Source organism: Megalobrama amblycephala, linkage group LG16, assembly GCF_018812025.1.
Source record: "Megalobrama amblycephala isolate DHTTF-2021 linkage group LG16, ASM1881202v1, whole genome shotgun sequence".
NCBI classification, from domain to species: domain Eukaryota; kingdom Metazoa; phylum Chordata; class Actinopteri; order Cypriniformes; family Xenocyprididae; genus Megalobrama; species Megalobrama amblycephala.
Genome location: NC_063059.1, coordinates 10,137,330 through 10,151,039, shown reverse-complemented (window position 1 = coordinate 10,151,039; position 13,710 = coordinate 10,137,330). Strand labels below are relative to the sequence as shown.

The 13,710-nt window shown below is 37.1% G+C and overlaps 1 protein-coding gene across 1 annotated transcript; it reads left to right on the top strand.

Moving 5' to 3' along the window:
• Nucleotides 1-972: 972 nt before the first annotated feature.
• LOC125249269 (IgGFc-binding protein-like) lies at nt 973-13,358 on the top strand. Its single transcript, XM_048161528.1, has 5 exons — nt 973-1,083; nt 4,964-5,015; nt 5,190-6,425; nt 7,968-8,269; nt 12,893-13,358. The coding sequence occupies exons 2-5, from the start codon at nt 4,970-4,972 to the stop codon at nt 12,929-12,931; spliced, it is 1,623 nt and encodes a 540-aa protein (XP_048017485.1). The 5' UTR covers nt 973-1,083; nt 4,964-4,969; the 3' UTR covers nt 12,932-13,358.
• The last annotated feature ends 352 nt before the right edge of the window (nt 13,359-13,710 follow it).

Genomic DNA, 13,710 nt, shown 5'->3' with positions numbered 1-13,710 from the left:
ATTTAAATCATTTTCAGGTCACGACCATCCAGTTGAGAACTGCTGTTTATCATATAGTGATTTTTGTATGGGCGGTCCTGGGTTTTGGACTAATGCTGGTAAAGATACTATGTATGTATTAATAGTTTTATGCAGATAAAAAGTCAATAGGTCTTATTATGGCCTATGCAGCAGATCATTCCCCTGCATTCAGTGACAAGACTTTTTTTTTGTTTTGTTTTTTCTGTTCACATTCATATTCATGCAACCCGCAGCAAGTTTGATGCATTAATTGCGGAATATTGAACTACTTATACATGGCCTGTTGCCAAATGAAACCATGTCAAAGGAAGCCTCTATAAGATGATATTGATGGCACTAGTGCAGAGTAAATGCCAGTAAGCTGTGAGTTTGGGCTATTCATATTCAGATGAGAGCCCTGGCAGCTTTGTGCAATGCATTCTTAATGCACAGCCATTATTGACGACAAGTATTTAGATTAGCAATTTTATCTTGGCATCTATTTGTTAAGCACAGAGCAGCCAATAGGGCCTAAATGGAGTTGTATATATATATATATATATATATATATATATATATATATATATATATATATATATATATATATATATATATCACCACTAGATGGCAGTATTACACCATGTATTGAGAGCTGTGTGGAGGATTAGACTCTTTACAAGTATTTAGTGTGACTGTATATATACAGTACATGTATATCCATTTGCACCGCATTTACATTGTTTTTTATTCAACAGCCTTTAAATACACATTTTAATAGCTTAACTGTATGTTTACTTTACCCTGCTGTGTTTTATCTCTGTGATAGAACACTGTGATTGAGCATCAACAACACAAACATTGTTAATTAGTAAGAATGTGCTTTCCTCACTCACCCACTGATGCTTTCGATGACAACAAACTGTGGAAAACCCAGAACCGTCATTTGGCTATTGCATGCAATTTGTTTGTGTGCGTGTGTGTGTGTGTGTGTGTATAGGAAGGTCAGAGAAAGAAGCTTTTCCTGTAGACCGATAGCAGTCTGCGTGAAAATGTCAAGCCCCAGAGGACAAACTACAGGAAGTGGTAAGGTTGCTTATGATTTTGCACAAGGAAATGGCAGCTTTCTGCACTGTTACAACACATTTTCTTTTCTATTTTTTTAAGCTACAGGAAATAACATAACAAATACCAATTAAAGAAACTAAAAAGAAAACAATTTTGGATTTTCTATAATAAGTCTGTATTCTTTACTCTAAAATATTATAGTTTTGTGTGTGTTAAGTTCATTTTAAATACTGGTAGTATGTTCCAGAGGTGGGAGTAAGTCACACATGTGCAAGTCACAAGCAAGTCTCAAGTCCTAAAATGTGCGACTTAAGTCAGACTCGAGTCAAGTCATGTGACTCGAGTCCCCCACCTCTGGTATGTTCCTTTTTATGCAAACCTTTATGAAAAAGAAGTGTGCTGTATTAGTATACTTCTTTTAAACTAAAAATAATAAAGTATACTTTTAGTCTACTTTTTATATACTTCTCAGAAATATGCTTAAAATTGCACTTAAGTAGGCCTATACTTAACTTATACTGACAGAAATGTCTAAGTATATTTGGCCTATACTGTAAGTATTCTAAGTATACTTGGCTTGTAGTTGTGTTTAATCTTTTGATTGAGTAGCCTATTAATTTTTTTTTTTTCACATAGTTTTACTGTCTTATAAACTTACATTGTTATAAAATATTAATTTATAAAGAAAACAGATATATTCCTAATTATGAGTATCTGCATTGACTGGAAATGTACATAAGAATTCACAAATCTACTTTTTCCCCTCCATTGACAGAATTTTCAGGCTATCAGTGTTTTCACAGTTTTATGGTAGGGGGCGCTATTACACATCTTCTGATAGAGTACAGAATCTCCGGATCAAAAACACAGGACAAGAAGAAGCTGAAACAAGTGATAGAAGATTGCTCACGAAATTGTAAAATAACTCGATCATCAAACATTAAACAGCATGTAAATCAAAACGTTAATGAATTGCGACCCAAGACGAGCTATAGGACTGTGAAGCTTTGGGCGTGGGCGTGTTGATGACCTTGATCTACTCCATCTATTTTGATCATTGTTCCGAATCCCATCAGAAGTCTTTGACAATAATGCAATTTTCTCAGCTTTTTGTTTAAAATGTTGCTTTTTTTTTTTTTTTTTTTAAATGAAACTTATCCACGTTCAAGTGTTGATAAAAAAGGAATCATGAAGCTAGAATAAAATGTTCAGTTAAAGGTATATTTCAAGAATTATAAAATATTACCTAAACAGGAACATAGTAGTATATCTAAAGTGCAAAAATAATATATAAATAGTAAACTATAAGTATGATGTTATGTTCACTTAAAGAAAACTTACAAGTATACTTGCAGTATAAAACTATTAAACTATTAGTTTACTGAGAGTACACTTCAGTGTACTTTCATAATCTAAAAAATGTACTACTAGTATACTTATGTTCACTTGTAGTACAGATGCAGTACAAATGAGAAACAGTTATTTAGAACTATTGTGCACTTAAAGTTTACTACTGTTACACGTATAGTACATTTAAACTTATACTTTTTATATACTAAATTGGACTATTTTAGCCCCAAGCAGTACATAAAGTATACTTAAAATATATCTGAACATTACTTAAGTATACTTCATAAAATAAACTTAAAGTATAGCCCTTCTTTTTCATAAGGGAAGCTTTGCTGTGTTCTGTCAGAGGATCACAGATCCATCAAATATGGAGGTAAGACTGAGGAGAACCAACTTATAAACTAATGTTCCTATACTAATGAATACTAATTAATTGATCAAAAGTGACAGCTTTATAATGTCAAAAAGATTTCTATTTCAAATAAATGCTGTTCTCTTGGACTTGCTATTCATCCAAGAAAAAAAATGTATAATTTTCAATTTCACAAAAGTATTAAGCAGCAGAACCTTTTTCAACATTGATAATTATAAGAAATGTTTATTGAGCAACAATTTAGCATATTAGAATGATTTCTGAACGATCATGTGACACTGAAGACTGGAATAATGATGCTGAAAATTCAGCTTTACCATCACAGGAATAAATTACATTAAAAATAGAAAAGTTGTTTTAAATTGTAGAAATATTTCACAATATTTTACTGAAGTTTTGATTGGTAAAAAAGCAGCATGGGTGAGCATAAGAGACTTCTTTTAAAAACTTTATTACAAATTTGAACAATAGTTTCTATGCATAATTAAGAATACTGTGGCAATAAGAATGATCAAGAACATTCCTGCTCAGAACCATAAACCTCTTCTATCAGAAAGTGATCACAACTACAGCACAGGTCTCCAAAAATGTGTATACTGTTGTAGTACAGGTATTTTCTTTCTACATCAGATATAATCACTCTTTGTTGTTATATAATGGGATCTAAAACTAATGAATAGTGTTACAGGAGAACACCATTGACTTTTTCTTCATCAGATCTCTTTGAAGGCAGGCGTAGTAGCCCAGAGAGTGGCACATGAGTGAATGGCCATCTGCTTGAATGGGTAGGAATCTCCTTTGACTGCTAGACTTTTGCGGAATAAAAGCAGTGAGTGAGTTAGCAAAGAAACTGCAACACGAGCAAGTGAAGCTTCAGAAGACGCTTTATCATTAAATCTGTACATTTTGAATTGGTTTTAGTGGTGGGTGCTGCTGTCCTCTTGAGCTTGGTGTAATGCATTATTCACTATGTGCTTTACCATGCTTTTTTTTGTAAATGAGGGTGAGATGTACAGTGATGTTCAGTCCATTATTCCTCTGGACTCATGGGACTCCATTGTAAATCAACAGAAACCTGTGAACTAAAGTGTTAACTGTTTATTTCCTCTCCTTCTGTCTGTCTTCACTGCGGGCGTGTTTTGTTAATCTTTCTCTTTTGCCATGCATCTCTTCTGCAGAAGCTCTGGGAATATCTTTTTACACTAAATCTAACTGGGCAGGAAGTTTCATGGTTACAATCTTGACGTCCTATCTTGTGTGGTCTGATAATAGTGTTTGTGAAGTTTGCAGGCTTTTCTGATGCTCAAAACCCATGTGGATTGTCTTTTCCCAGACTTTGTGACAGTCTGTAATAACCTGTGGCATATGGCCAGACTTCCCGCAAATTTCCCTTTAACTTTCTTCACCTTTTTTAATAAGTAAATGCAAAAACTTGTGCTATGCTTGTTCATTTCTGTCATTAACCAATGTTTTATCAGCTCAACCAGACTTGTTTGCAGGCTTTGATCAATGATTGTTAGAAAGGATTCATGTTAATGCTGTACAGATCCTTCAGGAATATCATAGACTTGAGACAGATTGCTGTAGAGGGTGTTGTGCTGAGCTGGCGAATCAAAACTAGTTTATTATGCTGATGAAAACTCAAACCCACGTAATGCATACCATCATTTTCATCATTTACCATCACAAACTCATACAGTGTTTCAGGATTAAATAGCGCTTTGTTTGCGTAGTTTGAAAAGCGTTCTCAAATTTTTTGCAGACTTGTTTATTTGCAAAAAAACAATCACTGCAATATGAGTATTTCATTTTACGTATAAATTGTTTGTATGACTATTTACATAATTTGTTGTGTGCTAGAAGTCAAACATAGATTGTTTTAAATGTTTGTAAAGGTTGTATGTTTGTTGTATGTGGAAATTATATTATTATTCATGTCCTGGGGGAGAAAATGGATCCTTTTAAATGGGTCATGTCCCCAGTTCCAGGATCTAAACTCTGATTGGTTTTAAGATGGGGATAATAGGTATTTAAAAGGCTGCATAAGATAGACTGTATATTTCTTGATTCCCATGAAGGTAAGCAGCATTAAATAGTTATTTCAATCATCCATATTTAATATTTTGCATGTTGAATTTTACTACTTCTTTATCAATTTGACACATTTATTTACAGCTAATCATGGGAGCAAAACTTTTACTGGTTTTTGTGATATTTCTGTTTTGGGGTAAGGCTCTTTATCTTTTGGATTTAATATGAAAATATCTGTTATGTAAACACATTTCGGGAAAAATAAATGAATTAAAATTATTTCAATTTAAATGATAAACAATGTCTGGTTACAAATATCTTGTATGTGAGGAAATAATTCTCTCAATCTTTCTCTCTTGACCTCTTAAAGATGGATGCCAGGCTCGATCTGCAGGACAAGAATTTGCCACTGCATTTATGCAAAACTATGTATCCCCTTTTGATTTGCCACTCTTTCAGCTTTATATCACCTCTGTGAATTCTGATTGCCTGGTGCAGGTCAATGTGCCAGGTCTTCGATTCACCCAGGAGGTGCAAATGATTGCAGGTCAGAGCATCACTGTGACCCTCCCCAAAGAAGTCGAGCTGTCTGGTACCAAGAGGTCCCGCAATACTGCCCTCATTCAAGCATCCGATGACATAACGGTTTCCTCACTAAACTCGAAACAATACACGTCGGATACATCCCTGGTCTACCCTATGAGCGAATGGGGCACTGAATATTTTGTGTTCACCCCCACTAACTCCCCTCCATCCATGCTGAAGGAGTTTGTGCTTGTCAATGGTAAAGAGCAGAACACGGTGGAAGTGTTCCTTCGAGCGGCAGTCCGGTTTGAAGGCCGCTTGTATGGTGTCGGCAGTAAACTAGCTGTGGTGATGGGTCCTTTAGAAAATATACAAATTCAAAGCCAAGGAGACTTGACAGGAACCCGCATTTCCTCGCAACTTCCCATCGCCGTGTACTCGGGCCACATGTGCACGTGGCGCTTCTCTAAGTGCAATCACGTTTATGAGCAACTCCTGCCAGTGCAAAGATGGGGAACTCACTTCCTGGTGGCTCCGTTTAGCATCCAGAGCCAGTTTGACAGCGTCTATATCCAGGCATCACAGTCAACGAATGTAACTGTTCAGTTTGGCCATACTACATTAAATGATGTACTCCAGCGTGGTATGATCATAGAGTACAAAATCCAGTTTCCAGATGGTCTTAACATCATTGCTGACAGCGGAATCCAGGTGTTTTTTCTGTTTAATGGTATGCGAACATCCTATAATGTGATACACGACCCGTTTCTTGTAAATCTTCTGCCCAACAACAATTTCTGTTCGTCGTACACACTTGATGGGATAGCTGGCTTTGACAACCGAGCCCTCCTGATTGTTCCGACCAATGAACAAGCAGGTATTCTTTTTGATAGCTTGGCTTTACCTGGAAAAATTCAGTGGAGGGTCTTCAAAAACAGCGAGTACTCCTGGACAGAGCTGGTTTACCAACCTGGGGCAGGTGGGCACAACGTAATCCATGCAAGTGCTTCTTTTGGGGTCTATAGTGTGGGAATAGACCAAGGGAATGGGTACGGCACCCCAGCCCCATGCATTGATCCAGGTATGTCACAATTAAATTCCTCCTTTTGTTTAAAAAAGCATTTACGTGTGTTGTTAATGCAGTATAGCCAGTCTTAAAGGGATAGTTCACCCAAAAATGAAAATTCTGTCATCATTTACTCACCCTCAAATTGTTCCAAATCTGTATGAGTTTTTCTTTTGTTGAACACAAGCAGATGAATGTCGGTAATCAAACAGTTGACGGTAGCCATTGACCTCCATTGTACAGAAAAAATAAAAAATACTATTGAAGTCAATGGCTACCGTCAACTGTCTGATTAACAACATTCCTCAAAATATCTTCTTTTGTGTTCAACAGAAGAAAAACTCAGGTTTGGAACAACTTGAGGGTGAGAAAATTATGACAGAATTTTCATTTTTGGGTGAATTATCCCTTTAAGCAAATAATGTCACTTGTATGGTCCAATAATGCATTTTTAATAGCTAACACAGCAGTCTTAATTACTTTGCTAAAACTGTAGTAATCTCTTAATGAACTCACTTTGCTACTTAAATATTAGTTCACTTTAATTAAAATTTCCTGATAATTCACTCACCCCTATGTCATCCAAGATGTTTGTCTTTCTTTCTTCAATCAAAAAGAAATTACGTTTTTTGAGGAAAATGTTCCATGATTTTTCTCCATGTAGTGGACTTTGGCGGCTTCCAACATGTTGAAGTTCCAAATTGCAGTTTCAATGCAGCTTCAAAGGGCTCTACATGGTCCCAGATGAGGAATAAGGGCCTTATCTAGTGAAACAATCAGCCATTTTCTAAAAAATAAAATAAAAATGTATAAACTTTTTAACTACAAACGCTCATCTTGCACTGCTCTGCGATGTCCCATGTATTACATAATCACATTGGAAAGGTCATGCGTGATGTAGGCGGAAGTACCACAGATGGGCAAAAACACCATCTCAACTTTAAAACCATCCGATATCATTGTTTTGAGAACACTGAGAACACTGTTGTGCCACTGATAACAGTGGCAACAAGCACTCAAAATGATTTCAAAAACAACACATCCCAGCACCAGATTGCCTATTATTTAACACAAACGAATGAATTGCTAATCAACTAGAGATGTTTCTTTTGTATTAGATATATCCGTGCCGCAAGATGTTTCAAAAAGTGACAGGAACAATATCGTCCCATCCGCAAATTACGCCTATGGTCACGCATGACCTTTCCAACATGATTACATAATGTGTGGCACATTGCGGAGCTAGTGCAAGACGAGTATTTGTGGTTAACTTTTCTTTTTTTTCTTTTTTTTGAGAATAGCTGATCATTTTTCTAGATAAGAAACTGAAACTGCAATTTGGACTTTCAAGCCGTTGATAGCCATTGAAGTCCACTATATGTGGAAAAATCCAGGAATGTTTTCCTCAAAAACCGTAATTTCTTTTTGACTGAAGAAAGAAAGACATAAACATTTTGGATGGCATGGGGGTGAGTAAATTATCAAGAAATTTGAATTCTGAAGTGAACTAATCCTTTAAGCATCATATATATATTTTGTTTTCTCCTTGTGTTGTAGTTGTGCCTCGCTCTCGCTTCAGCATCGACTTACCCACCAGTGTGAAGAAACCATTTGGAATGTGTTGGGCTATGGGCGACCCTCACTACAGCACATTTGACCAGCGTTATTTTGACTTCATGGGCACTTGCACTTATGTTGTCACCAGGAACTGTCAGAAAAATGACAGTCTTCCAGCTTTCGAAGTCCTGGCTAAAAATGAAAACCGCGGTGACACGAGAGTTTCCTATGTGGCACTTGTAATTGTGAATATTGGCGGTATCACCATCAGAGTTGAAGGTTCTGATCCCGGAAAAGTCAGGGTAAATTTTTTTTCTGGAAAAAAAGTCATAGTAATTGCATAGATTTAGTGCTAAACTTTTTAGAAATCTCAACAATATTGACAGTATTGTCTCATGTGAGAATAATAGTTTAGAACTCATAAATATTTAACCATTTGTTGTAAGAAATATTAAATAATTTTGTGTTATTTTATAGTAAAAATATCTAAACATCTAAACCACTCAAGAAGCAAAATTGAGATCAAGAGTTGTTTTCATAATATCTTAAAAGTTTTTTTTTCTTTTACCCATTGCCATATATCCAAGTAAGATGGCTTAGAAACAAGAAAAAAAATAGAGTGGGACTTATTGGATTGTTGTATCATTGTCGTTTGCACACTTTTTCCCCAGACCTGTTGCTATCTGCGTTTCCATCTTGGTCTAAAATATCGAGAAGATTAAGCAAATTAGTCTGGTGACATAGGACTGCGCTTGACTTTCCAGTTCCCGCTGGATTTTGTCCTCTGCATTTAAGCTTAATAAAAGCCCAAACCATTTGTAGCGCTGCCATTTAATTTAAAGTTTTAGTTCGGACGCCAGACAGTTTAAATAACTGTCGCAAAAAAAAAAAAAAAAAAAAAAGACCCCACTCAGCATTTAAAGCAGAACTAAGTAACTTTTTTACCTTCATAAAAAGTTTTCTAAGTCCTTACAATGGTTAATTGACTTGTAGTGGTGTGTTTGAGGCAAGCACTAACCCCATCTGGCACGTCTACGCCAGAATACAGCACTTGCAAGTTGAGCTGCATCGACCCAACACAATCTCGCCTCATGTTCACGTTCACGCGAGAGTGACAAAATGCTTTAAGGTAATTCAAAAACAATGTATATATTATGACTTTATAATACAATTTCGAAAATTACCCACCTCCTCTTTCTTGTACTGTATTTGCAAAATTACTGCGCTGGTGAGCGTTGTAGTCGTTGTAGTCCAGAGCTGCACTTGGAGTATTTACGACAGTATGATTCACTGAAGGAAACTGTAGGGGGATCTTTTGATCTAATACAGCCATGAGTCTTTTTGGGAAAGATAAAACAAGTTTTTCACACCTGGATTTGGGGATACTCTGCCATTCCTCCTTGCAGATCCTCTCCAGTTCTGTCAGGTTGGATGGTAAACGTTGGTGGACAGCCATTTTTAGGTCTCTCCAGATATGCTCAATTAGGTTTAAGTCAGGGCTCTGGCTGGGCCATTCAAGAACAGTCACGGAGTTGTTGTGAAGCCACTCCTTCGTTTTTTTAGCTGTATGCTTAGGGTCATTGTCTTATTGGAAGGTAAACCTTCGGCCCAGTCTGAGGTCCTGAGCACTCTGGAGAAGGTTTTCGTCCAGGTTATCCCTGTACTTGGCCGCATTCATCTTTCCCTCGATTGCAACCAGTCGTCCTGTCCCTGCAGCTGAAAAACACCCCCACAGCATGATGCTGCCACCGCCATGCTTCACTGTTGGGACTGTATTGGACAGGTGACGAGCAGTGCCTGGTTTTCTTCCACACATACCGCTTAGAATTAAGGCCAAAAAGTTCTATCTTGGTCTCATCAGACCAGAGAATCTTATTTCTCACCATCTTGGAGTCCTTCAGGTGTTTTTTAGCAAACTCCATGTGGGCTTTCATGTGTCTTGCACTGAGGAGAGGCTTCCTGTCGGGCCACTCTGCCATAAAGCCCCGACTGGTGGAGGGCTGCAGTGATGGTTGACTTTCTACAACTTTCTCCCATCTCCCAACTGCATCTCTGGAGCTCAGCCAACCCTCTAGGAAGGGTTCTGGTCGACCCAAACATCTTCCATTTAAGGATTATGGAGGCCACTGTGCTCTTAGGAACATTAAGTGCAGCAGAAATTTTTTGTAACCTTGGCCAGATCTGTGCCTTGCCACAATTCTGTCTCTGAGCTCTTCAGGCAGTTCATTTGATTCATGATTCTCATTTGCTCTGACATGCACTGTGAGCTGTAAGGTCTTATATAGACAGGTGTGTGGCTTTCCTAATCAAGTCCAATCAGTAGGGGTGTGACGAGACGGGTATCTCACGAGACGAGACGAGACTCGAGATTGAGTTCATGAGACGAGACGAGACAAGATTTTTACACACTATTTTTAAGAAATCCTCAATGGCGAAATACATGACTAGAAAAATATTCTACAGGTGTATTTGAAATGTTTTAACTAATCATCTTGTAATGAATGTCATTTCAGTTCTACTTTCTGAGTATGAATTATCATATGCAGTAAAAGACAACAATACTCAAGTACTGTAAAAGGTTTTGCCACTAACTCAACTGACTGACTTCTCTTCTGTATGATTTCAGTCTCTTCAGATCTTACTGTACATGATTTATGAGCTTCTACAACTTTAGACCTCCAAACTGAACTCCTTTCCACAAACTTATAGAAATAAAAACAGTATGAATAAAAATGGTAACACTTTACAATAAGGTCTCATTTATTAACATTAATGTATTAACCAACATCAACTAACAATGAGCAATATATTTGCTACAGTATTTATTAATCTTTGTTTATGTTAGTTAATAAAAATAGTCATTCATTGTTAGTTCATGATAGTTCACAGTGCATGAATTAATGTTAACAAATGAAACCTTATTATTTGTGCTTAATAAGATTAAGAGAAAACTGTTATTCATTTTTATGGTAACACTTTACAAGTGCAACCATAATCGTACTCAATAATCTCTCTCAATATTCAAAGTGCATGTAAGACCAATTTTTTCTTTGATACAGAGTTAAGAGATGGTTACAACTACACTGCCCAGCCTAAAATAGCTTTCATATTGAGAGATATTTGCATTCATCAGGGAGCCGCTTTCAAAATGCGGAGTATTAAAATCACGTTTGAATGCGCGCGCGCGCGTTTACTTTCACTTTCAGCGATCGCGGGTAACTCTGTATATGGAGCGGCGGCGACCGTTATCCAACTGAATTAAATGTTTTTTATTTAAATACAAAGCAAAACAACAGTGGAGGCATAATGTAAACGTAGCGGCGGCATATTCTTTCCTAATCATCCTTACCACTCTGTCATGGAAACATCACGAGACTACTTTTCGCCTCGACGAGAAATCTCGTCACATTTTAGTCTCGCGAGATCTCGTGACACGAGATCTCGTCACACCCCTACCAATCAGTATAATCAAACACAGCTGGTACTCAAATTGAAGGTGTATAACCATCTCAAGGATGATCAGAAGAAATGGACAGCATCTGAGTTAAATATATGAGTGTCACAGCAAAGGGTCTGAATACTTAGGACCATGTGATATTTCAGTTTTTCTTTTTTAATAAATCTGCAAAAATGTCAACAATTCTGTGTTTTTCTTTCAATAAGGGGTGCTGTGTGTACATTTAATGAGGAAAAAAAAAATGAACTTAAATGATTTTAGCAAATGGCGGCAATATAACAAAGAGTGAAAAATTTAAGGGGGTCTGAATACTTTCTGAACCCACTGTATGTAGTTGGGCAGGGAAAACAGCCTTGTTATAGATTAATCTTGCACATTTAGTTCGAAAAAAAGTTAGTATAGTTGGTTTCTTTTGTATAGGGGCTAGGGCCTATAATCTTTGTGAAGGGATGAGAGATCGAAGGAAGCTTTAATAAGAGTGGAAATAAGTGCCATTTGATCTTTCCTATTTTTGAGATTCAAAGAGGTATTTCGTTCAAGAATAATTAGGCCAACAGTCAAGTTAAAAGAGAGTACAAATAAAATCTTCAAACCCATTTGGCGTGCCGTGGAACTCCAGTGTATTCCATTTTTGATTGTCTCAACTCTTCCTTGTGCAGAGTATGATACATCCAAAGATTCCAAGTGAGATCTTCCTGGTGTATCCCCCAAGGATTAAAACTCAAGCGATAGCGGTTAAACTTCAAAGACGACCACAGTTCCGCCATTTCCACAGGGCTCTCACTTCCGTGATTCATCTCTACCTGTTCTTTTTGTCTCCTTTTTCAGACCACACCCTTTTTTTCATCATCATTTTTGTGATTTTCAATCAGATAAATACATGAAATAATTATCCAAATGAACTTGTTTGAAAATTTCTTATTTATTTTGCTTATTTGTTCATTGAAGGTAATAAAATTAAAGAAAATCTGACTTAGCGTCAAAGCGTAATGATCCGTTACATCTTGTCGTTGGTCCAACGGTCATACTTTTTAAACTCCATTGTTGATTTGAATAGCAAACAACTCTTACTGCATGCACCACAATAGACTTTTAAAAATGGTGGTTTAAATAAAATGCTGCGTGGGGTCAACCAATCAAAATGCTGTGTGAACTCAACTAATCAGCATGTTCAGCTCCCAAGTTTCACCCCTGAATGTTCCTTGAACTTTAAGAATGTACCCCATGAGGGGAATTTTTTTTCCCAGAACTTCATTTGGACCCTGGTCCCTGCAGTCGCAACACACAGAGTACCACCCCAAAGTCCCTAGTTACTGGGGAAAATTTTCTGCTGTGGAAACGCACTTTTAAACACACTAAATAACACTGTCCGCTTAAACAACTGCAATATTCCGTTATTTTATTTATTTTATTTTATTTTATTTTTTTTGTAATTTAATATGCAATAATTATGTTTTTATTTGTACAGATTGACCAGAGTGTGTGGAGCCTTCCTGTCATTTCTTGATGATGTTGGCGTATCCATGTTCCAGTCTGGCAGCTTCATCACTATCCTTTTTTCTTTTGGGCTGAATGTGCAGTATGGCTATAACCACTATCTCATGGTCTCAATGCCCACTGCCTTCATGAACAAAGTCTGTGGCCTCTGTGGCAACTTTCAATGGTGATCCCAATGATGATTTCACAATGCCTTCGAGCACCCAGGCTTCCTAATGCGACAAGCGTTTGGCCAGAGTTGGAAAGTTCACAACTTAACATGGGATGAGGGCTGTAGAGATGACAATAAGGGCCATGAATGTGATGTTCAAGCACTTAAACAATGGGAGGGTGAAAACTACTGTGGACTCTTAATGAAGGGGACCATTCAGTCAGTGTCATTCTGTTATTGACCCTGCTATTTATATTCAGAACTGCTTGTATGATGTTTGTATGGCAGATGGCCACAAAAACTACTTATGTAATGCCTTAGAGGTCTATTCGAGTGTATGTCAACATTTTGGAATACAACTAACCAACTGGAGAGAGCCAGCCAATTGTTGTGAGTAATAGTCTGATAAGCATTTTGCAAAACATATTTGACTTGATATTGTTCTAGAAAATCGTGATGTTTTTTATCTGAATGTGTTTTCAGCTTACAGATGCCCTGAAAACAGTCATTATGAATTTTGTGGTAGTGCTTGCCCTTTGACCTGCATGGGCCTCGGGGCTCATTTGAACTGCACTTTACCCTGTGTTGAAACATGCGCTTGTGATCCTGGTTTTGTTCTGAGTGGATCAAAATGTGTA

Bases quoted from the DNA above. Each gene is read 5' to 3' on its own strand.
- LOC125249269 (XM_048161528.1), top strand. From the start codon at position 4,970: ATGGGAGCAAAACTTTTACTGGTTTTTGTGATATTTCTGTTTTGGG. The intron at 6,426-7,967 runs GTATGTCACAAT...CTTGTGTTGTAG, and splicing joins AGCCCCATGCATTGATCCAG to TTGTGCCTCGCTCTCGCTTC. The intron at 8,270-12,892 runs GTAAATTTTTTT...TTATTTGTACAG, and splicing joins CTGATCCCGGAAAAGTCAGG to ATTGACCAGAGTGTGTGGAG.